Source organism: Notothenia coriiceps, unplaced genomic scaffold (assembly GCF_000735185.1).
Source record: "Notothenia coriiceps isolate Sejong01 unplaced genomic scaffold, NC01 NC01_scaffold00026612, whole genome shotgun sequence".
Classification (NCBI taxonomy): domain Eukaryota; kingdom Metazoa; phylum Chordata; class Actinopteri; order Perciformes; family Nototheniidae; genus Notothenia; species Notothenia coriiceps.
Window position 1 is genome coordinate 286127 of NW_011359313.1, and position 23044 is coordinate 309170.

The 23044-nt window shown below is 41.5% G+C and overlaps 2 protein-coding genes across 3 annotated transcripts in view; both read left to right on the plus strand.

The window, feature by feature from the left end:
* Nucleotides 1-7885, plus strand: part of LOC104957248 (high-affinity choline transporter 1-like) — a 13576-nt gene extending 5691 nt beyond the window's left edge. For both annotated transcript variants that reach the window (XM_010784855.1, XM_010784853.1), the window contains 3 exons: nucleotides 5730-5883; nucleotides 6190-6407; nucleotides 6503-7885. In XM_010784855.1, the coding sequence (XP_010783157.1) occupies nucleotides 5730-5883; nucleotides 6190-6407; nucleotides 6503-7018 (888 nt within the window). In that variant the 3' untranslated portion in view covers nucleotides 7019-7885. The remainder of the gene's footprint in view (nucleotides 1-5729; nucleotides 5884-6189; nucleotides 6408-6502) is intronic.
* A 3630-nt stretch (nucleotides 7886-11515) lies between these two features.
* The window catches only part of igf1ra (insulin-like growth factor 1a receptor), an 88759-nt gene continuing 77230 nt past the window's right edge, over nucleotides 11516-23044 (plus strand). The window contains exons 1-2 of the mRNA XM_010784875.1: nucleotides 11516-12593; nucleotides 18887-19450. Coding sequence (XP_010783177.1) covers nucleotides 12488-12593; nucleotides 18887-19450 — 670 coding nt within the window. The 5' untranslated portion in view covers nucleotides 11516-12487. The remainder of the gene's footprint in view (nucleotides 12594-18886; nucleotides 19451-23044) is intronic.

Here is a 23044-nt window from a genome sequence, read left to right on the forward strand (position 1 = left end):
CGGTAAATGGCTTCTTTGTTGCAAGTTACACGGCAATAGCTTACGCAGACACGGTCTAGTTTCCGCCATTAACCGCCGGTTCTCCTTGCATATAATGGACCGTTTTATTGACAACGACGTCGTGTGTTTTTGTTTTGGAACTTGCTTGACACGTAAGACGTCCCTACACTTTGAACCCGTCTTTGACGCGTACAAAGTCTCTTGCGGCGTCATACTGAGTGGTTGCTGTATCACCGACCTTTGTAACGTCACGCCGGTATTTGTCTACCACGACTTCCACCTAAATTTAACGTTTCAATTTTTTTGAATTGGTAAGTTCCCCCGAGTACTGACTGCTCTGGTGCCTGTAAAGCCACCTCTTGCTCAGAAGGAACGTGTACAATTGGATATTTACTGCCACTGAATCTTTGGGTGGATTGAACACGTTGTGTTTCTATGACGTACGCTGCGACGATGGACAGTTGCGTTTGCCGTAATTCCTCCCCCCCGTCAACCGTTTTTATGTTGTAGCTGGACTTGCTGCATTGACCGCAGACATGTCTACCCCAGTCGACTCGAATACTGACCTTCTTCTTTTTATCCCCAGCAACCGCTCAAAATTTTTCCCTTTTGGGTCGGTAGCCACGTCGTGTGTTTCGATTTGAACACACGGGTCGTCCCGACGACACCGTTATGGTAGGGAGGGTCGTGATCTCCTGCCACCGTCGTTGAGATTACCTTGAAGAGGTTGTTCGTCGCGAATTTCCTTTACGTACAGTAGTGACCTAGTGTCTACTGCACTCGGTTCAGTTAGGTACGGCAGGCGACCGACTGAAGCCGCTCCGGTTACAACGGAGATGTGGTCTTGTTACGCGCGAAATCCGCCTCTCCAAAGTCGTCCTGCGACTTAATTACGTACTGTGCTACCGGCTTGTGGATCGTTTCCGTTGACAAACTGGATACTCAAATAGCGGTAGTGTCAGGACGGACACCGCTGGTATAAGCCCCTGGTATCGCACGGACTCGTTCCGTAAGGTCGATTTCAGGAAAGGAAGCGTTTAAAGTCGGACGACATTGAGTTGACTTAGCTACGCGAGCACTCGCACGTCTACCTCTACTTCCGCCTGGGTTTTAAGGGTTTCTTAAGGGACCGGTTGGTAACGCCTCTTGTTGCCGCTCTACATAATTCCCTCTTTTCTTTTCCGGTGGGTCCCGGCTACGCCGTTCCGGCACCTACCAACATTCCGTCGCGAGGAGCTGTGGGGAGATAAGGGTCTATAACTTCTAGCAAAAGGGGGCTGTAGCCAGAGTAAAAGGCGAAGAGGCCGTAGAAACTGGGTGCCACAGACGGGTACCCTGTTGTTGACTTTGCACGTGCTAGAACCTGCGCTACTCGTCGTCTGGTAGGACCTAGTGAACACCGGGTCGCCGCATTGCCCTTCGGATAGCAACTGTACCTGTGGACGTCGCGTCTCACCAGTGAAAATTCTTCGACCAGGTACGTTTGATGTCCGTTTTTACGGAAGGGTCCTCAACCACTGTCTAGTACCTATGTGTTGTACGACCGAAGGGATGACTTTGGTGTTTCGAAGGACCGACGTTAGAGCCAGTAGAGGTTACTCGTTGACACGGCACGCCTGAACCTAAGTCGGCAAGGTTTTAGGCGTATTTGCGTTCCGTCCCGGTCTTATTGTCGTCTTTTAGAGCTGCAACTACTCTTAGACGTAAGCTTCTGTGGGTAACTTGTCAAACTGAAGATTGTCTCGGACCTTTGTCAATCTCACTTCTTTGTGGGCGGCGTAAAGGTTCCTGTAACGTTCCTCGTCACAGGGACGGGCCGTCGCCGGCTAAAATATGTCCATGTATACATTACATTGTTTGCAATGCAATGATAACAGATAACACACACATTCTCTGTCATATATTTTTCATTGCCACGTTAGTTTTAACACACAACGTATATATTGTCTGACAGAGTTTTTTAATCTTTATACAACTATTTTCAAGAAATAAAAGACATTACGTTAATTTTTTTTTTTTAGCAGATATGAAGACCTAAGTAATGTTAGTTGACTTTATAACGGTTCGGCAAAATAATAAAATTATAACGACTAATACCGGTAGTGTCGAATTCTTGTTTAGTTTTTAGGATAGAAGTTTTTTAATCTTATCAAGGAGTCTGGTTCCATTTTTTTTTTCTAAATATTGTCGTTTTGTGTTAGTTTGGTATTAAGAGAGTTGTTGTTGTTGCCTCCTGCACTGCTTTGTGATCCACCCCCTTTATGTGCATCTCTTTAGTCTTCACCCTGAAGTTGGACGTCCCCGCGGTGAACACGTTGTGCTTTTTTCCCCTTACACATAGTGTGCAATACATTTGATCACTTTGTTTGTTATAGCACACCCACGGGAGCTTCATTTTCCAGGTTCCAACAAACTTCCTTTTGTTGTGGCTGACCGGTTTCTCTTCGTGGCTTACGGGTGTAGAAGTGACATTGTCAGATGGCGTAGGCTCTGGATGGGGCTGGAGGCTAGATGACGACAACTCTGGCTCCGGGGCACCTGCACGGGCGGGGGATGCTGGCGGAGAATAGGATGGCGGCAACTCAGGCTTGGGCTGAGAGCCAACGGCAAGGCTCGCTGGCAGTACACTTTTTTCATTCACAGGAACCGGCTTTGCTGGCGGCGAAAAAAATTCCACCAGCCTCCTTTGCCCCTCCAACAGAGGGATATCATTTTCCTTTTTGTCATTTAAACCAGGGGTTCCCAAAGTGTGGGAAGGTGAGCCTCCCCTCAGAGAACATAATCACAGCTGCACCCCCCCTCCCAATAATTATTGCTATTATTATTATTGTTGTTGTTGCTATAATGCAGGGGTATTCAATTGCATTTCGAAGAGGTCCAGTCAGAGAAAATGCTCTGTTTTTGCTACCTTTCTATTTTTTGATTGGCTGAGCGTCAGCTCCTTAAAAAATTAAACAATAGCTTTTTTAAACCTCTTTATCTTTATGTTTTAAACATGTTCAGGTTAAGGATGGCAGCTTCCTCATACGTCGCACTCGGAGATAAATAGTTGAGACGGAGATGTCTTTAGCAACAGGGAGGAGTAACGTTTCACCAATGTTGTGAGGTTTACCTGCCTTAGCTATCCGTAACGCCACTCGGTATGATGCTTCGGTTGCCTTTGTATTCACAGTGCTAAATGTGTCAATGAAATTTTTCTGTGACTGCAATTCCTTGAGCTTCCGGTCAAAAAACTCCTGTGGCTTGGTCACCAAACATGGGGTGTTTCATCTCAATATGACGCCGGAGTTTACATGGTCTCATACTGTCATTAGCTAGCACCTCGTTGCAGATAAGTAACACACTGTGGCAGTGGAGTGTCATCAGGACCGGTCCATGAAAATCCTAGCTTCAAATAATCATTGTCATACTTCCTCCGTTTTCTGACAGACGCTGTCTCCTCTCTCACTTTAGGTAACTTCACTAAAAAATCTATCCATATTTTGCTGCTCGCATACATTTAGCTGAAGTTAACTAGCTAGATTTCACTGTTTCTCTTTTTAGTTTTTTGGCGGCTGCGCCTCCCTTGAAGCTCTCTGGCGCCCCCCAGGGGAGGCGCGCCTCACACTTTGGGAACCCCTGTATTAGACTATTGAAAAATAGTCTAATAGCTCCTCAGTGCACACAAAAACATAACTTGGAGAAATAAATAAATACGGATATGTTATTGATCACCCCTCGATTATGTTCTCTTGTTAAGAAATGTATTCTCATAAATGATGCGGTAAACAGGAGGACAGAATTACTTAAAACTGACGCCGTTTTGCATTTCTATAGGTTGTATAGATACGAGCATGGTTTGATATACTATCATGTTTAATCATGTTTTATGCAGTTCGCCAATAGCCTACTTTTTTACGAGCGACTTATCAAGTAGGCTATTGGCGAACTGCATAAAACATGATTAAACATGATAGTATATCAAACCATGCTCGTATCTATACAACCTATAGAAATGCAAAACGGCGTCANCAGTTTGAACCAGAGTAGCAGCATGGAGGTTGGATCGTCACCAAAATAAATAAATAAGTGGTCCGAAAAAGGTTAATGACAAAAGAAATACACATAGCCTAGCCTTCCTCAGGCAGTGTGCTTGTACCGGGGACAGGAGACACCCCCCCCCTTGATGAGAAACTGTAAGAAATGATCGGCCCTCCGGAGTGGAGTCATGACGACTGGATCTGAATAATTTTTTTTTATTTTGTGGTTTGTGTTCCAGCTGTCGATCAGCAACTATATATCCATAATCCACCAGTTAAAGGAAATACAACTAATGTGTTGTGTTATATTAGCTGTACAATTTACCACATATGGTGTTCTTNGGTCCTCAGGAGGACCCAGCCTCTGAATTGGGACACAGCTATAGTTGTTGATCAACAGCTGGAACACAAACCACCAAATACAAACAAATAATTCAGATCCAGTCGTCATGAATCCACTCCGGAGGGATTCCCCGATCATTTCTTACAGTTTCTCATCAAGGGGGTGTCTCCTGTCCCCGGTACAAACACACTGCCTGAGGAAGGCTATGTGTATTTATTTTGTCATTAAACTTTTTCGGACCACTTATTTATTTATTTTGGTGACGATCCAACCTCCATGCTGCTACTCTGGTTCAAACTGCATCCACCAAACAATATGATTTACCTCGACCTCCCCAAAATAACCAAAACCTGACACGGTGTGAGATGTCTTTTTTAGCTGCTCTGTCGTCATTTCCTGCGATCTTCTTCATGCAGTCAGTCAAAATGAATGAATGGGCGTTTGACTATTTACAGGCAAATATGGGCGTTACGTGAAGCCCGCAAAAGCTGCGCCGCGTTTCGAGTCGATTGTGATTTATAAAGGGAAACCGGCGTAGGATGTGCCATACGCAAGTCCTCTGCCGGTACGCAGTCTTTTATGAATCGGAAAGTGTCGGTGCGTATTTATTTGCTTTGTCCTACGTAAGCAACCTTCCCACGCCAATCCTACGCAAGGCTTTATAAATGAGGCCCCAGGTCAGGTACAAAGTCACCTGGAAATTGTTGTAATTAAAAGACCTGTTTTAGACAATGTGTACTTCTTATAGGAGGTTAAGCACATGTGCACTAAAACTACTGTAGTGGCATTCCAAAAAGTCCATGAGGTGCAGCTTTGTCTGCAAACGTAGCTTACAAGCACTCTTACCTGGGTAGCACAAAAAACACTACAACAACTAGGCTAGGTGAAATGATAGTCTACCTTGACTGTTTTTACCTTAATTTATTGCTTTCATATTTCAAACGTTTTTTGCATTCAGGTAACATCATCATTGTTACCACCCCCAGCATGCCACATGCCTGACTGCATTTTATTTCCTGTATAAATGCAGTCCCATTACATGTGACTGCCACCCAGTGTACACAAAAGTGCATTACACCAAATAAACAAGCAAAAGAAAAGAATAGTTGGCTTTGCAGTACCTTACACTCAGGCCCATTTTTGTTGATGGCAGACAGACTCAAAAGTTCCAAACAATGCAAACAAAGAGCCATCGAACACATAGTATTCTCAGTCTTAGTTCACTGTGGTTATATGAATTCCTGTAGTGAGCCTGTGCTGTAGACTTCTAATCTAGAAGAACATAATCATCTGTCTGTCTGATGCTTGTGTTGCCGAGTTGTTCTCTGATTAAACCTGTGTTTTTTGCGCATCTGTGTGTGTTTTAGGCTTTAGGCGGACTGGCCTATCAAGCTCTATACCAGAGGATCCTCTCCGCAGCCTCCTCTGCTCAGGCTCAGGTCACCTGCTTCGCTGCTGCTGGATCTGTTTTTATTATGGGAATCCCCTCAGTTATCATTGGAGCAGTGGCTTCGACTGCAGGTACACCTGAATGTGCTCACTCAGCTGTGCACACAGAGCACACACGCCAATCATTCATAATAAATCTAACAGTAAGGTATGTGTGTGTAAAGAAATTCCTGGTTATTCTCAGCATATTAAACTAATTATAGTAGGACATTAGCTTGCTTTCAATTATTTTGCTTCCTTCTCCCCAATGCTTTTTTTCACCATAATCCTAAAAGCTTCTTCCCCTCCCATTATTCTTTTCCTCTCGACCCTGACTGTGTCTTTCTCTACCTCCTCTACTGTATCTGCTCCCCTTTTTTCTCTCTTTTTTTCTCTAAGACTGGAACCAGACAGCGTATGGTCTACCCCCTCCTTTTGAGCGAGGGGAGGCGGGGAAGATCCTGCCTCTGGCCCTGCAGCACCTCACCCCCACCTGGTTGTCAGTGTTAGGCATTGGCTCTGTGGCCGCAGCAGTTATGTCCTCAATGGACTCTGTGCTGCTGTCCTCAGCATCCATGTTTACACAAAACATATACAAGACGACTTTGAGGAAGCAGGTGTGTGTGAGATTGTGCGTGTGTGCATGGTTCAGCATCAATACAATTGAACGAACTCCATTTGGTTTTCGTCCCTTTCTCCTGTGTTATTCCAGGCCTCGGAGCGGGAGTTGCATTGGGTGATCCGTATCAGCGTGCTGGTGGTTGGCCTGGCAGGAACAGGCCTGGCCTTTGGTGATGACAGCGTGTTCGGCCTCTGGCTGGTAAGCGGCGACCTCCTCTACTGCGTCATCTTCCCGCAGCTCATTTGCGTGCTGCACTGCGGCTTTTCCAACAGTTACGGAGCCTTCAGCGGCTTCTCAATGGGACTGCTGCTACGTGCGCTGAGCGGGGAACCGCTGCTGGGGATCCCCGCTGTCATCCTGTACCCCGGCTGGAGGGAGGTGGACGGTGTCATCGTACAGTACTTTCCCTTCAGGACTCTCGCCATGCTTGCCTCCTTGACAGGTGTTATTGCAGTTTCCTGGCTGGTGCAGTTAGGCTTTTATCACAAACTAATTCCTCAGTCCTGGGATTTACTGGGGGCGTTTGAAGAGAAAACAAAGGCACAGGAGGAGGAAGTACCTGTTCCTTTGGAGGAAAAGAACAACATCCTTAATACAAAATTATAGTGTTAGTACAATCTCAGCCAAAGGATACCTAAACCTTTTTTTATGCAAAATTCCTACCAACATTCTTCTCAGCACAGACTATTTCCGCACAATCTTACATGTACTGTACACTTCACCTTTAATACTGATGTAAATGCTTTATATTCACCAAGTTCTGAACAGCATTATGTGGGGAGTATTTCAAAGAGGCAGCTTATACGTGCTGGCTGTTTTTTTTTGACAGAACAGCTTTAAGACTACATCCGCAGACTTCAAGATTCTGGTGTTAATTTCAGAAGTCAAACTTTTCCATATTGTCCCAAAAAATAGCATTTTCCTTGTTTGTTTATCACTAGTAACACAAACATTTTTGTACTTTTTTAATGTAGACCCTTCCACTCAAACCTTTTCAGTCAATTAATCTCAACCCAGACAGTGTTATTTAAATTTTAATTAATTGTTGTACTTTTTTATGAGTTTTTTCTATTTGCATTTATTAAGCACTGACGGGCAATGCAACATCATTGGTGATGCAATACTTGAGGTGTGTTCCTCAGAAACAAAAAAGTCCACCAGTATGTGCCTGCTGGGAAAAGTGTTTACAATGATATCATGTTTTCAAGAGATTAGCATTGAACTACTAACAAATTACATAAATATAAGTGATATTTTTCAGATGTTTTTGTTGATGGCAGGTGTTCATAACAAAACCACCTCTGTTTTATTATCTTTGAATCTGATGTATTTTTAATGTGCATTTGTGTGTAAACGTAAGAACAAACAAACATAAGCTTATTGTTATCTTAATCACTGTATACAGGGTTGTGTCAAGTGCCACAACTTTTGCATTTGTGTTTTCCTATAACATTAAATTATACCCCCCTGAAAGAAGTTGCCTGTTTTTGAAGCACTGATTTTACTTTTGGTTTCAGTATCATTTTACTATAAATGAAAAGTGCAATGTCACATTTGCGTCAGCAGAGGGCGCTCACTAAACACTAAATGGACCTTACCACACTGAATGGCACGGGATGGTGTTTCCAAAGAACTGCCTTTAACAGGGAATAGGAATACAATATAGATTTTTTTTTTTTTTTAAAAGCCAGCAGTCACTCAGGTCCATTTTGACTTAGAGGAGATATGTATTTAGTTTCTTACACTCCCCCATGTTCTCGCTTAATCTGAAAACATATCGCAAGTATTTCAAAAAACGCTTGTTGTTTCATGAGTTTATAAAGCAAATGTGTAATCCAACCCAACATAAAGTCATTAGTAATTTCTTAAAATAAAAAAATTCTCAAGTAGCTTTTATTCTCTCCTTTCACCATCTACTCCCATCTTGTACTTAACAGACACATCAGATGTAGCCTATTTAAGCTTTAAGTGCCTTATGGAAATACATACATGACTTTAAGTGGACTATTATAATGATGTTTGTCATTTTCTGGTAGTAACGAAAGTGAAGAAATAAACAACTATCAGTATATTTATTTAGTTTGAATGAATATGAACTTTATCGAAAAGGCCATGGTTAGAATTATTCATTCATTTGAATTGCTGAATTTTTCTTCTGATTATGATGCAATTATAAAACCACTTTAATTTCGTCTTTTCGTTTACAATTATCAACACGTAATAAAATGGTAAGGGAAAACCTACACTTTACAAATTCAGGTGCGTTTAAATATGTTACAAAAAGGATTTAGCTGTTTACCGAATACGAAAAACACTTATGTGAATTTAAATACTGAACTCCATTGTCTCTAAATCCACTTTTCATCACAAACCTGCACCCAAGATCAAACAGCCTGAGAAGCGACGCCGTGCTGCCGCATCATGTCTGGGATGAATGGACCCTGAAGGCGGTCCTCTCCTCGAACTCCATGTCACATTTCACTCTGAACCCCTCACAGGACAACCTATTGAACAACTCCAATGCACAAAATAAGACTTTCTGCTCCTGAAGGTTTCAACCTAGTCATGTTCACTTCAGTCAAGAATAAATATAAGAAATCAGAAGAAATTAATATGTAATCTTTATAAGGATAGTACTTGACAAAAGAAAGTATCCTCTATAGATAAAAAACATCAAAAACAGCATTGAATGTAATACTATAAGAGGGAACAGTTTGTAAAGTTGTCTAAGTTGTAAAAGAGTATGATCTTAATTATACTTTTTATATTAATTGTAATGTTGGAGTTAACATAATTAGGTTAAGATTATGATATAAAATCTCTCCATATACTCTATATTACTTTGTGTCAATTCAGTCTACTGACAATCTTGTATTAGATAGATAAATCTATCTAATGTGATGTGAAAACTGATATGCACACATTTGGTTTGAATGGTATTAATGGAAACACATTTTAAATGTCAAGTTAGTCCAACCCAATTTTTGTGTAAAAAAATCTAAATAGGTGGTTGCTGACATTGCTGTTGCCTAAAAGACAAATAGAGGGACTAATCGATTATTTCTGAAGGGCAACACATACAGCGTGAAATTAAATGTCTTTATCAAGTGCAACAAACTTTATTAAATGAACCGAAGGCCATATACTGTATATCATATACTTTGAGCACTTTTGTTTCTTTTTGATAATGACCTTGCACATGCTTTCTTTGAGATAAAGTTGATAAAGCTAAGCTCATATGATTAATAAAACTGTTTGTTGACAACCAAACAACTAGAAAGGTGAACTCTTACATTCATTATGAACAAAGCAAATCATTTACGTCTCTTGGAATCAAAGTTATCCAGTCAGCAGTCTTGAAAGTAATCTCAGATAGCATACTCTGGTTGCATTTGATGATTTCATTTAACAACAATTTGATATTTTAACTCAATGAACTTTGCTACAGCAAGACCGGATGTAACATCTCCCTATTTTTGACTGTGAACAATACATACATCATTAGAGGCAAAACTTCTTAGTTTAAAAGTAGCACATTATGTAAAACCAGGGACAAATTCATTAGCTCTGGAGGGTACTCAGTATGTCTGTTAATGAGCACTGCATTTTTAGGAGTTATTTTTTCCCCTTCTCAGATTGGGAAGTGTCAAGTTATTTCATTTCATTTCAAACCTTTATTTATCCAGGTGTATCCCATTGAGATCATTGATCTCTTTTTCAAGGGAGACCTGCTCAAGTAGGTTCCACATGAAACATAAAAACATAAAACAACAGAACAACAAAAAGGACATCATATAGAATCATTACAGGGATTACAATTTACAATAACTATCCACATGAACAGGTACCAACAGCATCCGATTGAGTAGCATCCAACCGAGCTTTAAAAAAATTTAGTGGCACCAGATTGCTCAGTTTCCATTTCAATTGCAGACTGTTCCAAGACAGTGGAGCTGTGCATCTAAAAGCTATCTTCCTTAAGACAGTCCTAGCAGTTGGCACATTTAATAAAACCACAGTATGCGATCTCAGGCAGTAGCCACTTACAATTTGCCGTGAGATCAGGGAGCAGATGTAGGATGGAAGTTTCCCTAACATGGCTTTGAATATACAAATGTACCAGTGACTGAGCCTCCTATAGTTATAAAACTAGTATTTCAGGAAAAAACAAAAGGAAAAGAGAAATGTTTTGCGGGGGTGGTGCAGCATGCCGCTTCCCAGACATGTGACTTAAACAAACTCAAATAAGACACATTTGTGAAAAACTTTACAGACATCCACTTTCAAGCTTCTCCCACCAACTAAGAACTTGTCTTTTGGTCTGATAATTGCGGCCATTGATTTATACGGAAACATCTCTGGTTGATAGTTGGGGATTCATCCAGGGTTCTCCAGCAGAATAAATAATATAAATAATAATACATTCCCTCTGACAGAGGGCTATAAAGTATTACATTTACACAGCTTGGGAATGGATAAAACTACCAGTAACTAACACCCCTACAGGTGCTTGAAGACAGTGCTGGAGGAGTAAGCTTCCTTTACTCAAGTTCTGTCCTTTGTTGCAATTTTGATTCTCTTGTAGCCTACTTTACTCAAATATGATACTTTTACTCCACTACACTTATTTGAACATTTAAGTTGCTTGATACTTTTTTAGAATCAAATTAATAATTTGGTTATAATCAACATATTATTTCTAACATTACTAAATGATCCTGATCAACAATCCAATAATAGTTTACATTTAATTGTAAAATGGGCTATTCTGCTAAATAAGTTATTTTGTTAGCATTTTGATGCACATAATTTTGTACATTACTGAAGTAAATTGTAATGCTTGTAACTGAGTTTTTCTACACTGTATGGCTGATATATTTATTTTTGTTTTAACTGAATTAAAACATCAGGCGAGGATGTTTCCCCCCCAGACCCCCCGGGGTTGCTGTTTTTCAACGCGGCCCTGAACGTCTTGTAGGAGGTGTAGAGAGATTTGTGAATCCCCGGGTCCGGATCCAGTCCGGGTTTTCCCGCCTCCTCCCGGCCACCTTACCGTAGCACTGAGCGTTCTGTGTGAGGAGCCGACTCTTGTTTACAGCAGGATTCCACGGAGGAGCAGAGACACAGCCTGCGTTCACCGAGGGCGAGGATTTCAGCCCCTGATATACACGCTACGGGAGTTTTTGTTTTCTCTCCTTTATGAGGATAAAGGCGACACACGAAACACTCGTAAAGGGCAACTCCTTGTGGACACATTCTCCCTCCCACCCCAGCCGAGGTCGTCTAGCTGAAGAGCTGGAGAGCCATTCTCCTGCGTGGCACAAGTCTGCTGTTTTCTTTCAGCTGCAAATCCCGATTGACGGCGGAAATAAGTCCGACCCGAGGAGCAGGAAAATTGGTTTAAAAAGCGACTTCTCACCGCGAGCCAGGACTGCTTGGTGGCGATAGAGACCTTGTGCTGGTTGAATGGCATAAGCAAAAAAAGGTTTTTCATTCATTTTCCAACCTCGCAGCCACCACCCCTGTGGATCTGGACGTGTTTTCTGTCCCATACCTCCCCTCACACACTCAATCACACGGGGGATTATTGAGAGCGACACTGGCGTAAATGTATTATGGTGTTAAAGGCTGCCAATAATAACATTTAGCCTGGCATTTTGAAATTGTTATTACCAGGCCTGATCGCACTGTACGCGCACTGCTGTTTTCAAGAGATGGAGACTGAAGATGGGGATTACCATCATTTATCCAGGAAAATCACTGGCGTGTGTGCCATACCAGCCGACGTCAAAGTGCCCTGTGACTGGCAAAAATAGCAGACTGTTTTAGTATTTTTTTTCTCCATAGGAATTCCCTGTCATAACGTGGTGTACACATTTATTTATATATATCTTTTAGAGCAAATCCTGGAAGCCACGCATTTGCAGGCTACCACGGTGTAGCCTTTTTGGGCTACAAACATTTATTGCTCCTCTTTTTCATTTTTTTTTTTTTAAAGAAGCCAACGTGTACAACCTTCTTTATTGTATTTTATTTTTTATCCCTGCATTTTTTATTTTTTTTGAGGGGTGAATAATGTTAAGGAACATGAGATCTGACACACTGATGGGTAGCCCGACCTTGTTTTGGGGTCTGATGCTGTCTGTGTCCACTATCTGCATCTGGTCCACACATGGAGAGAGTAAGTCCTTTTTATTATTATTATTATATTTTGTTGATTTCTAACAGGGAATGCCTTAATATGCTACACAATGGGTCTTTTGTAGCCAAGCTTAACCTCTTGTACAGCAGGATTTGGATGAATGCTTTAGGAAGAGTAACTAGTTATAATGTATTTCTTTTAGCAACATAAGTGGGAAACTTTTTATACTAGAACATAGGTACTCACTACGAGAATCCCAGGGATCATGGAGCTCCCCTCTGTGTGCTATTTACTCACATATTAGCTGAGGACCATGTGGTATAGCTGCCCGTCAGTAGGTGAACACATTTAAGCGAATTTTCTTTACGGTTGTGAGCATCACCTCATTTCACAAAGCAGTTTAGTTTATTCAGAAACAGTCGGAGGAACGAAGCACACGTTGCCTTAATCTCCACGTTAGACACCCAGAGAGCAGGGGATGAATTTAGGGACCGGAGCTGAAGGTTACTACGACCATGTGGCCATTTTGCATTTCGTGGTGTGGCGTCGCTGTGTATGAAAAACCTAAATCACACAAACATTTGCTTCTTAAAAGGCCATACAGATAACACACACTAACAAAATAACATAGCTTACTTAAGCCGAACACCTTCATTAACGGTCACCATGACAAAGCACCATTTAAATTGTAGATGGCGATAAGGTATCTTCAGAGAACATTCTCAGTTAACTGCATAGTACCCTGTGTGAAGCTATGTAGTGACAAATAAAGCAAGAGTTAACATTCAGGAGTTCAGACCCAGTCCTAACTCCATGCTCTCACACTGATGAAATGACACTTTGTGTAAGACACGTCATAACTTTACAATTTTGTCTCCGAACAGTTTCTGGACAAGCTTATTAAACTCCCTCAATTTCTCTGTTTATTTGAGTGGTTTAGTAACCAACTATATAGACATCTTTTTTTATGTAACTCCCTAAAATGTAACTGCTTTTCATGATTTAGTTATGATTAATGTCTTGCTTCTACTCAGTTCAGTATCCTTGCTTTGATTTTAAATGTTTTGAAATTCAGAATTTGCTCATCACTGCTTCATCAAAAATGTTTTTCCTACAGTCTAGTTCTTCTAATAATTTAATCTAATGTTATAGATAGAGATGGAATCAAGACTTCTTCTTGGCTATTTCTTTGATAGAATAACTGGGTATTAATAAGGACCAAAGAGGGCTGCTTCACTTTTTACTTCTTATTGCCTATACAGCTCTTTGAAAAGTTATCTGTGACTGTAATATAATAAAACAAGCCTACTCTGTCTAAAAAATAATTAGGCCAAAAGTAACTTAATTAAATAGATAAATTAACCAATTTCTGCATTTTGTCTGATGTTTATCATAAAGTAAAACAAAGATGAGAAGTTATATGAATTTTCTTATTTTTAACAGGTCTGAGACTGCCAAGGCACACNTTCCAGTTATGTTACATTCAGTATAAAATCACAGACACAAATGTAAATACATCTATGTGTGGGACGAATAAATGTTTGTTATTCATCTACACATGTTACCTCACTTTTACACACAGAAATAACTTTTACACAGAGTAAACGTTTACTAACGGAGAGTCTATTATGACACAAGAGAAAGTTCATGACTATCGATAACAAAAAATGGATCAATAAACCTGTTGTTCATTTTTGCGGTATTCCCCATGTAACCCCTATGTTATGTCTTCTCTTTTAGATGGATCACTCTGAGATTGTCAGGCTTTTGATAACAGCTATATTCCATCTCCAATTCCATGCCAGAGGACAAACGAATAAAAAGGACACTGTTATGTTTTGTATCACGTAGTACGTAAAATATGCGCACTTCGACGCTGCACTGTGGGGTGGACTCCAGAGATATATTATTTAAACTAACTTCTATCCATTCATATCCTGCTTGTAGAGAAACGGTCTAAGTGTGGGTCAAAATATCTGTGAGGGCGGGGTTCGCAGTGGCGGAGCTGGGGGGTGGCTGGGAGTGGCCACGGCCATCCCCAGCTGAATCCTGGCCACCCTATTGTCCACCCCAAACATCCTCACCACGGGGGCCCAAACAATTTTAGAACATTAAGAAAAAAATGTTTAAGTGACCTTTCATCTTTCATCAAGAATTAACATTAATAGGGCGTTATATTGATAATGTACTCACTAAACTTACAATTCATTTAACTTATTTTCTTCCAAAAGTTAATTATCCAAAGCCTCTGTACACCCCCTCTATGTAATGGTCTGGTCCTGCCTCCAGCGGTGCAGCACCGCCGGCACTTTCTAGTAGAGAGTGAGAGCATGTTAGGAGCAGGGATGCGGGTACTTACGTGTGAACCATGTCTCAACGACTCACAAAGTCAGCCTTTCAAAAGAGAAAAGAAAGGAGAGAAAGACAAGAGAGAGGGACTAAAGGGCGACAGTATGTCACCCAGTTTTTCAAAGAAAAGGTGGGTGTGGTCTATGAGTGGTGGAAATGAGTCTGTTAGCTAAGCGTAGTCCATGCATTGTAAATAATAATTGTTATGTTTTTTTTTTTGTAAACTGACATTAAGTATACAGGTTTTTAATTTCACTCCTCTTTTAGCTGACATTTAGTAAATGCAGGTACATTTTTAGCAGCTATTCATACTAAATCAGTTGTCCCTGGTGCCAGGACCAACAGATCCAATCTCTAGACTGAGCAGCCCTGTCCCCCCATAATTGTTATATTTTCACAGTTCAGTGTCAGTAAATATTGTGCAGTTAGTATTGGACTACAAGATAGATGCAAGCCTGTACAGGTAGAGTTATTTAAAGCATAAATGAGTGGGTTGGGTTCTGGAGGTGTGGTTACAGCAATTGTGCTTGATTGACGTGGCCTGGGCCTGGTGGCCTGGTGGTGGGGCCCAATGTGATATATTTTCATGGGGCCCAAAATCCCTGGCGTGTAATGGCCAGAGGGCAGGACCTATAACACATTTACTACCCAATAGCATTGTGAGGCTGAACAAAAGGACCTTTTGACTATGTAAATGTAGTCTTTTAAAAAAAAAAAACATTTACTGACTTTTTTTAAGATAGCTTAAAGTAATGTTGTAAAATTAAAACCGGGGGCCTTTCAGGGTTAAGGGCTATTGTTTATTGTTATTTACTTTAAGATGTTTATTCTTAACCAGTAATTTAATTTAAAAACTCTTATTTAAATGATGTGTGTGTGTCTCTGTATTACTGATGATACACTGAGAGAATGAGCTCATAGGGCTGCTGATCATCATAAGCTAAACAGTCTGTATACTGCATTACATTTGTATAATGTAAGCTTCGTTGATACTTTGCCTGCAAAAAAAAAAATCTAACGGAAACTCTGCCGCATGGTTTGCTCGTCCCTTGGAAGGGCGGAGAGGTGGGTTTTTTGCATCTGCTGGTGGACTACCGGAGAGATTTACAGCAGGAGCACACGCCATCCACCGCGGAGAATAAACAGAAGGGCAACCATGCTCCGGGGTCTTCTTCGCTGCTTTTGGTGTATTTTGTGGCGGCAGCAGCGCCACTTACATGCCCGGCATAGGTACTACAGCGTTTCCAGCGGGTCCGGTCTTGTGTGAACGGACACGTTAATTGAGCCGAATGCGTGTGAGCGGAAGACTTTTTTGAAACGCATACGGTGCGTAAATGCGAATGTTAAATGTAAATGGTGTCTCAGTATCTCTTCCTCCCCCCCCTCTCCCTTTCTCTGGCCAGACGCACCCTGATTTTATTAATGCCCTCATCAGGAAGTGGGTGCTAGAGTTTCTCTTTACTAACAAACAAATTAGTCTTTGTGTTTGAGTGGCTCCACCCCTCCTCCCCCTCTCTCCGGCTGCTGGAGAAGCTGGGAAAAAATTCTCAATGAAACAAAGAGGACATGCAGCTCGATGGCTCACAATGGGAGCCCAGGGGCATTGGTGTTGATTGGAGGCAAATACTATTTTCTGGTGGAGTAATCGTTTCCGTTCTAAATTTGGACGTGTGAAACACCCTGCCAGGAGCAAATATAGCCCATTCATCCCTGTAAACAATGCGGGTCCTATTTTTAGCTGAAAAAGTTTAAAGAAAACACTTCAAACATGGCCTTTTTTGTTTCCACTGAAGTGAATTTACCCAGTGTCATTTTGAAAACAAATACAAGTCACTGTCATATGTTTGGGTACAATGGTCACATGCTCTATTGTTTAATGATTTATTTATACAACGCCATATTACAAAGGCACTGGTGGCACGGTGTTTATTTTGAGAGTAGTAACAGTTTCTTTGCTTTATCCCTCGTGTTTTGAACAAGGATCAGAGAGTGTTTTTGAACAGGCACTGTGACGGTGTCGCTCACTGCCATGGAGTCCTAAGCCTCTGTAAGAACATAACAGGTTTAAGCAAGGAGCTCATATGTCAAGGCATTTTCTGTGCCGACTGTCAAACCTTCTTTTAGACTCTTAAAAATAATATGCAACCTGTTAGCTGGAGGATGTCCCTATTCTGTTACTACATAACTCATTTATTGTTTCATAATTCATTTACCAAATGTATTGTAAGGAACTTTAGGGACTTTAATCAGTTTTACCGGATACCTTTTCAGTTTTCTGTCAGTGGCATTAGAACAGTGCTTGAACCTCAAGCACAGGTGCTTGGAGGTATTTTGAAAGGTTAAAAACTAAGAATTTAAAGAATAAATGACTAACTAACTAGAAATTACTTATTAAATATACCCAAATATTGAGTCATCTCTAACATTCGAACACTGTGTTACAATTGGGACTGCAAAACGAGCTAGCAGGAAAGTCGAAACATCTATCTGAAATTAAATGTTTGAAATAATAACGGTGAAAAAGCAAAACTTAGTTGATACATTGTTTAAACGGTTGGTGAAAAGCTAAATGTTTGAAAGAAAGCGTTGCTTAGTTAAATAACATCAATTGCTTAAACAATTAGCTTAAAGGCCTAATGAATACATAGTCAAATAGTTGAATAAAAATGATGGCTAAATGCTTAAACTGGTTATCTGAAAGTAAAGAGTTAGCTCAAACAATGGTTAAATAGTAAATACTTCAACGACTGGAATATGTGTTATGAATGTTAACTTGAAGAAACCCTCCTATAACACACAGCTGCAAAAAGATTTCAATTGCATAGAGAACAAAATATCCACTTTAACATTATTAATAGTGTGAAATAAGAACCAGTTTGAAATCAATTCCTATAAACACATGTGGGAAAATGATGTGCGTGTGTCAATAAATAGAGAACCTGCTCATTTAATTTGTCAGTGCGGGGAAAGCACATCAGACAAAATAAGTAATGGAACCATTGCATTAGAGAACAATAACATTATGAGAATATAATCTACCATTCATTCCCAGGTGTAGTAATTGATAGGCACGATTAGATGGAAGTCGATTGTCATCAATAATAAAGTGTGTGTGTGTGTGTGTGTGTGTGTGTGTGTGTGTCGCTCCAGGCTCTGTGGTTTCAAATGTTGTTTTCCGAGCACAGAGGAATGGCTAATTCAAACGCTGGGGTTATCNCCACACACACACACACACACACACACACACACACACACACACACACACACACAGAGAGGTGACATCCGGAGTGTTTCTGCCTCACTGCTATTGTTGCTCTCCTGGTTGGACTGACAGCTCTCTCTTTGTGTTTTATCTCATGTTTTAAATGTTTCTAAATAAAAGCCTGGTGCGCTCAGCTGTCTGTGTGAGTGTGTGTGTGTGTGTGTGTGTGTGTGTGTGCTCCAGGCTCTGTGGTTTCAAATGTTGTTTTCCGAGCACAGAGGAATGGCTAATTCAAACGCTGGGGTTATCTGAGGTGACGGATCAACATTTTAGTGAAGCAATATTTGCGTCTAATAAGATGAGAGTACAAGGGTTTGTCAACATGTAAACCTCATCGGGAAACAATAACACCTCTTTGTTTAAAATATATTTACCTCAGCAGGCCCTGATGATGGCATCTCTCTTTTAATGATCCAAAGGCCTACCTAAGACAAACTTCTTTTAGACAATGTAGCTAAAAACATTATTTCCTATCACTAAGCTCACTTTGCTGTTCTCGTGAGCTCTGTATGTATGACATATTGACTAAGAGGATTATATGCTTCACGAAGATTACTCTAATTAAAATCTTTTGGCAGAAGTATTTTACATGCTAATCTATATGTAGCATTGCTGTATTCCCCACCACACGCATTCATACTTGTGCAATGTATTGTTTTTTATTGTACATGTGTGGTTAAGAACATTTATCATTCATGTTTTGTCTCTTTTTGTCTTCCAGTTTGTGGTCCGAGCATCGACATCCGGAATGACATCAGCGAGTTCAAGCGTCTGGAGAACTGCACGGTGGTGGAGGGCTACCTGCAGATCCTCCTCATCAACGACAAGACCAACAACATCAACCAGGAGGTCTTCCGCTCCCTGAGCTTCCCAAAGCTGACCGTCATCACCGACTACCTGCTGCTGTTTCGCGTCTCGGGCCTGGACAGCCTCAGCATTCTCTTCCCCAACCTGAGTGTAATCCGCGGGCGAAATCTCTTCTACGACTACTCCCTGGTGATTTACGAGATGACCAGCCTGAAGGACATCGGCCTGTACAATCTGAGGAACATCACCCGGGGAGCCGTGCGGATTGAGAAGAACCCTGAGCTCTGCTACCTGAACTCTGTGGACTGGTCCCTTATTATGAATGCTAGGTTGAACAACGTTATAAATGGAAATAAGAAGGCAAAGGAATGTGACAATGTCTGCCCTGGCATCATGGAGGATAACCCTCTTTGTCAGAGGACGTCGTTTAATGACAACTACGACTACCGCTGTTGGACCTCCACGCAGTGCCAGAAAGGTAACGTGAATTCCATGGTGTTTTATTTCATCCTCCCAAATGACGAAAAAAAGCAGCTTGAAACGGGGATGTTTGCTCGGTACACGTTGATAACAGCTGTGTGATTTTCGTAATTCGAGTATAGTAAATGTGGATGTGACTTTGATCCATGTAGGTGGTTTCCAGTCTTATAAACATTCTGAAATTGTGCATTTTTTCACCAGCTAACAAATCCCATGAATCTGTGCAGTGTTTGCCCTTCATTTCCGTCAGGCTGAAGGATTGTCCACGGGCCAGTGCAAACACATCCCCTCTGTTCATTATAGAGACCTTGTCTTTAGATCAGGCTATTTGCGGAGTGAAGGATGGCTGCAGTATAGAGCACCGGGTATTAGAAAGGCATATTCAGTTGAGGTTAAAGTTGCTCTGCCAAGAAATGAGCTAGTCTACCTGTCTGGACCATGTCAGTTAAATATTTGCCTTAGGGACTTTTTACGATTTTATGAAAAGGGGTATATTGAAGAATTTGGGGGAGGGTCCAAGTCCCTGTTTAACTTCGGCCCAGTGGTAGGGTCATGCATTTTTAAAAACAGTTCAGAAGAGGGTCATATAATATATTGAAACGTAATATCCTTATGATCTGCAGGTTGGAATTGATTGAGTTTTTCGGGTTCAGTATGTCATACACAGCTCTCAAGGCGAGTGTCGGGGCTTGTAGCAACGTTACATATCTTCACACACTCTCAGATTTCAGAATGAGAGACAGCTTGTGCTTTTTTGATTAGACATTGGGACAACCAGATCAGCTGTCCCATGCCTCTTTGAATATAAAAGACAGTGCCAGACTTTCCAATATATCCTGCAGCCTGTTTGACACAGACAGACTAAGCAGTGCGTTCTTTTCTGACATCAGAACAAACTATTTATGTAATATCATGTTTCTTGGCTGTATCGTTTTTCATGCACTTATTTTAAAGATATTAAGCTACTAGTTGTCATTTCTTCTAGGGTGCAGCGGGTTTGTGGATGTTGTTTTTTACCAGAGGTTGAAATTCCTTTGGTGACTTCACTTATTAATAACACATTACCCTATCCCAACAGTTGAAGAAGTATTCACTTGTATTCAGAAAAGTCTATTTAAATCATTTGAAAGATAATTAAAGTATATTAACGGTGCTTTAATTCCAACATGTCTCCTTGAAAGACATCACAAAAAGGGACAAAAAGCATTTTAGATGTTATTGTTGTATACGTAGGAATTTTTAGATGCTGATAAGATATAATAACAAACTATGGCCTTCCATCTGTCTGCTGCTTTGTTTTTATGGTTACAGATGTCGTTTGTGTGTGGTTCAGAGGGTGATATCAATGCAGCAGCTTCAGCGTCATTTGCCTTTATTTGTTTATTTTGCATAAACTATTAACACATTGGTAGTTGAGAGACACTGGCCCTTTTGTCCTTCCCTCTCTAAAGGCTGACTATCCATACTGTACCAACTGTGGAGTAAATAAAACGGCTACACGTTTGCCTCTCTTTCTGTCTTTCTTTCTTCAACTTGTTTTGATCGCCTACTTCATGCTAGTTTCTCAGTCCTCTCCTCTGTGTGTAATGGTGGGAAAATGTTCCTCCAGCCCTTTTTCTATTGAAGACCTGTGTACAGCTCCCATGGTCAGTTGGGAGTCTCACACACCACCCTCCTTCACCCCCGGGGACCCTCAGAACAAATAGTGGAAATCAAGTATGCGTTCTTTCCCTAGTGATTACTTCTGTCTCTATAGAAAAGCTATGTTGTTTATTGTTGTTCCTCTGTTTATTTATTGGATGCCATATCCTGCCAGAGTTCCCCGCATGTTGTTATTGATTCCTTGATTCATGCACAGTGTGCTGTGTGACTTTGGAACCATTTTGATTATCTTTGTTTAAAAGGGTTTCCTTACTTTGCTCGATTTACAAATAATCAACATTGTGAAGGACCTTTTTACCATTCACCTAGAAGGCCCTGAGGTCTCAAGGCTGCAGATAAAGGCTCCGGGGAGCAACCCAGTGGGGAAAAAAGGAGGACTAACTGAAGCTATAGTAGGACCGAATAAAGAGCTCCGTTAATATTCCAGGCTTTATGCCCCTTTTGCAACATTTCTCACCCTGCATTTTGAAAGGCTTGATGTTTATACCTCTCTGCTTCCTGCTTAAGATTCCTCTCTCCTCCCTCCACCCCACTGCATAATTGTCTTGTTTTTCTCCAGTACAGATGTTCCTTCAAGGGCATTCAGTGGTTTTGTAGTCAATATGGCCCGGTCTCCTCTTTAATTACACTACATGAGGGGGGAGTGCTGTCTGCCTTTTAGCCTCTGGGCCTCCTGGTGCTTCACAGAGCACACAACTCAACTTTCCACATGTTTGTCGACCTACTAGATACTGTTCCCCACAACGGTCCGGGTGTATTAGTCGAGAGGGGAATGTTTATATGATAAGCCAGGTTAATGTGGTTCATTTGAAGTGAGTGGGAGTCACCGTGTAGGGATGTGCAGATTGGAGCAGGTTGCTTTTTAGTGGCGGGCAGCGATGCGTAAAGAGGCCATGACTGAGGAGCAGGAGGAGGGGCACTGAGGGGAAATGTCAGACAAATGTCAGACAAATGTCAAGTATACGAGCTCAACAGCAAGCTTGCGCTAAAGCACATTGCTTGGAGGGCTAAAAAATGCCTGTTACTCCGCTTGTTTTTTTCTTGTACCTCGTCCTCCTCCTTCTTCCCCCCATGATTCTCCCCTCTTCATACACACTGTCTGTCTGCTTCTTCCTCACTTGGCCTAACCTCAGCCTGGATCTCTGATTTCACCTTGTCAGTTGTTCTCCTGGTGTTTCCTCCTCCATTTTCACCTCGCTCTTTTTCTACTCTGCTTATCAGGGGCTGTTAACAGCTCTGGCTGTCAGATATCTCTCCGCTGTTTACTTGTCGGGAGACATTCTCTCATCCCTGCAGTGGTCACAGCCAACCGTCTTGTTTGGCCAGGCCCTGGATCCTTTGACACCGCACACTGTTTGCTTTGAGTTTCGGGGGATCCCATGACTAAAACTGTCTGGCCTGCTTCAAATAGCCCTCTCAGGTCTCTGTGTTTGCTGCAGACAGGCCTCCCTTCTGCCCCTGAAACTGAGCCAGAGCCAGATAGACAAGAGGCTTTTAAAATTAGGCAGACGAGCAGGAAAGCATGCTGCTGTGTCCATGCCCAGTCCCGGGGCAGGTTAGTCTTCATAGCTCCACAGGGAGGCACACACTCTCACACTGGCTACTCCTCACAGTGCTTACATGTCTTCTGTATGCGATAGATTATTAACTTACAGTATGCTGTATCATTCTAAGGAACATCATGTCCTGAATGCTGCATTATAATATGTCAGAACTCAAGTCTGCATGAGAATGTTTAATGAACGAAAATGTCCACATACTGAAACTGCCTTTTTGCTTTTTGAGAGGGCAGACCTGAGGTGTTAGTGGTGCAGTGTCATTTAGCATTTTAGTGTCTGAAGCTATAGTGGTGTAAGGTGAAGTTCGACATAAGGAGCCCTGCTGTCCTGTTATGCCACTGACAGTCTGCTCTGTGTGTCCTTGTCCTGAA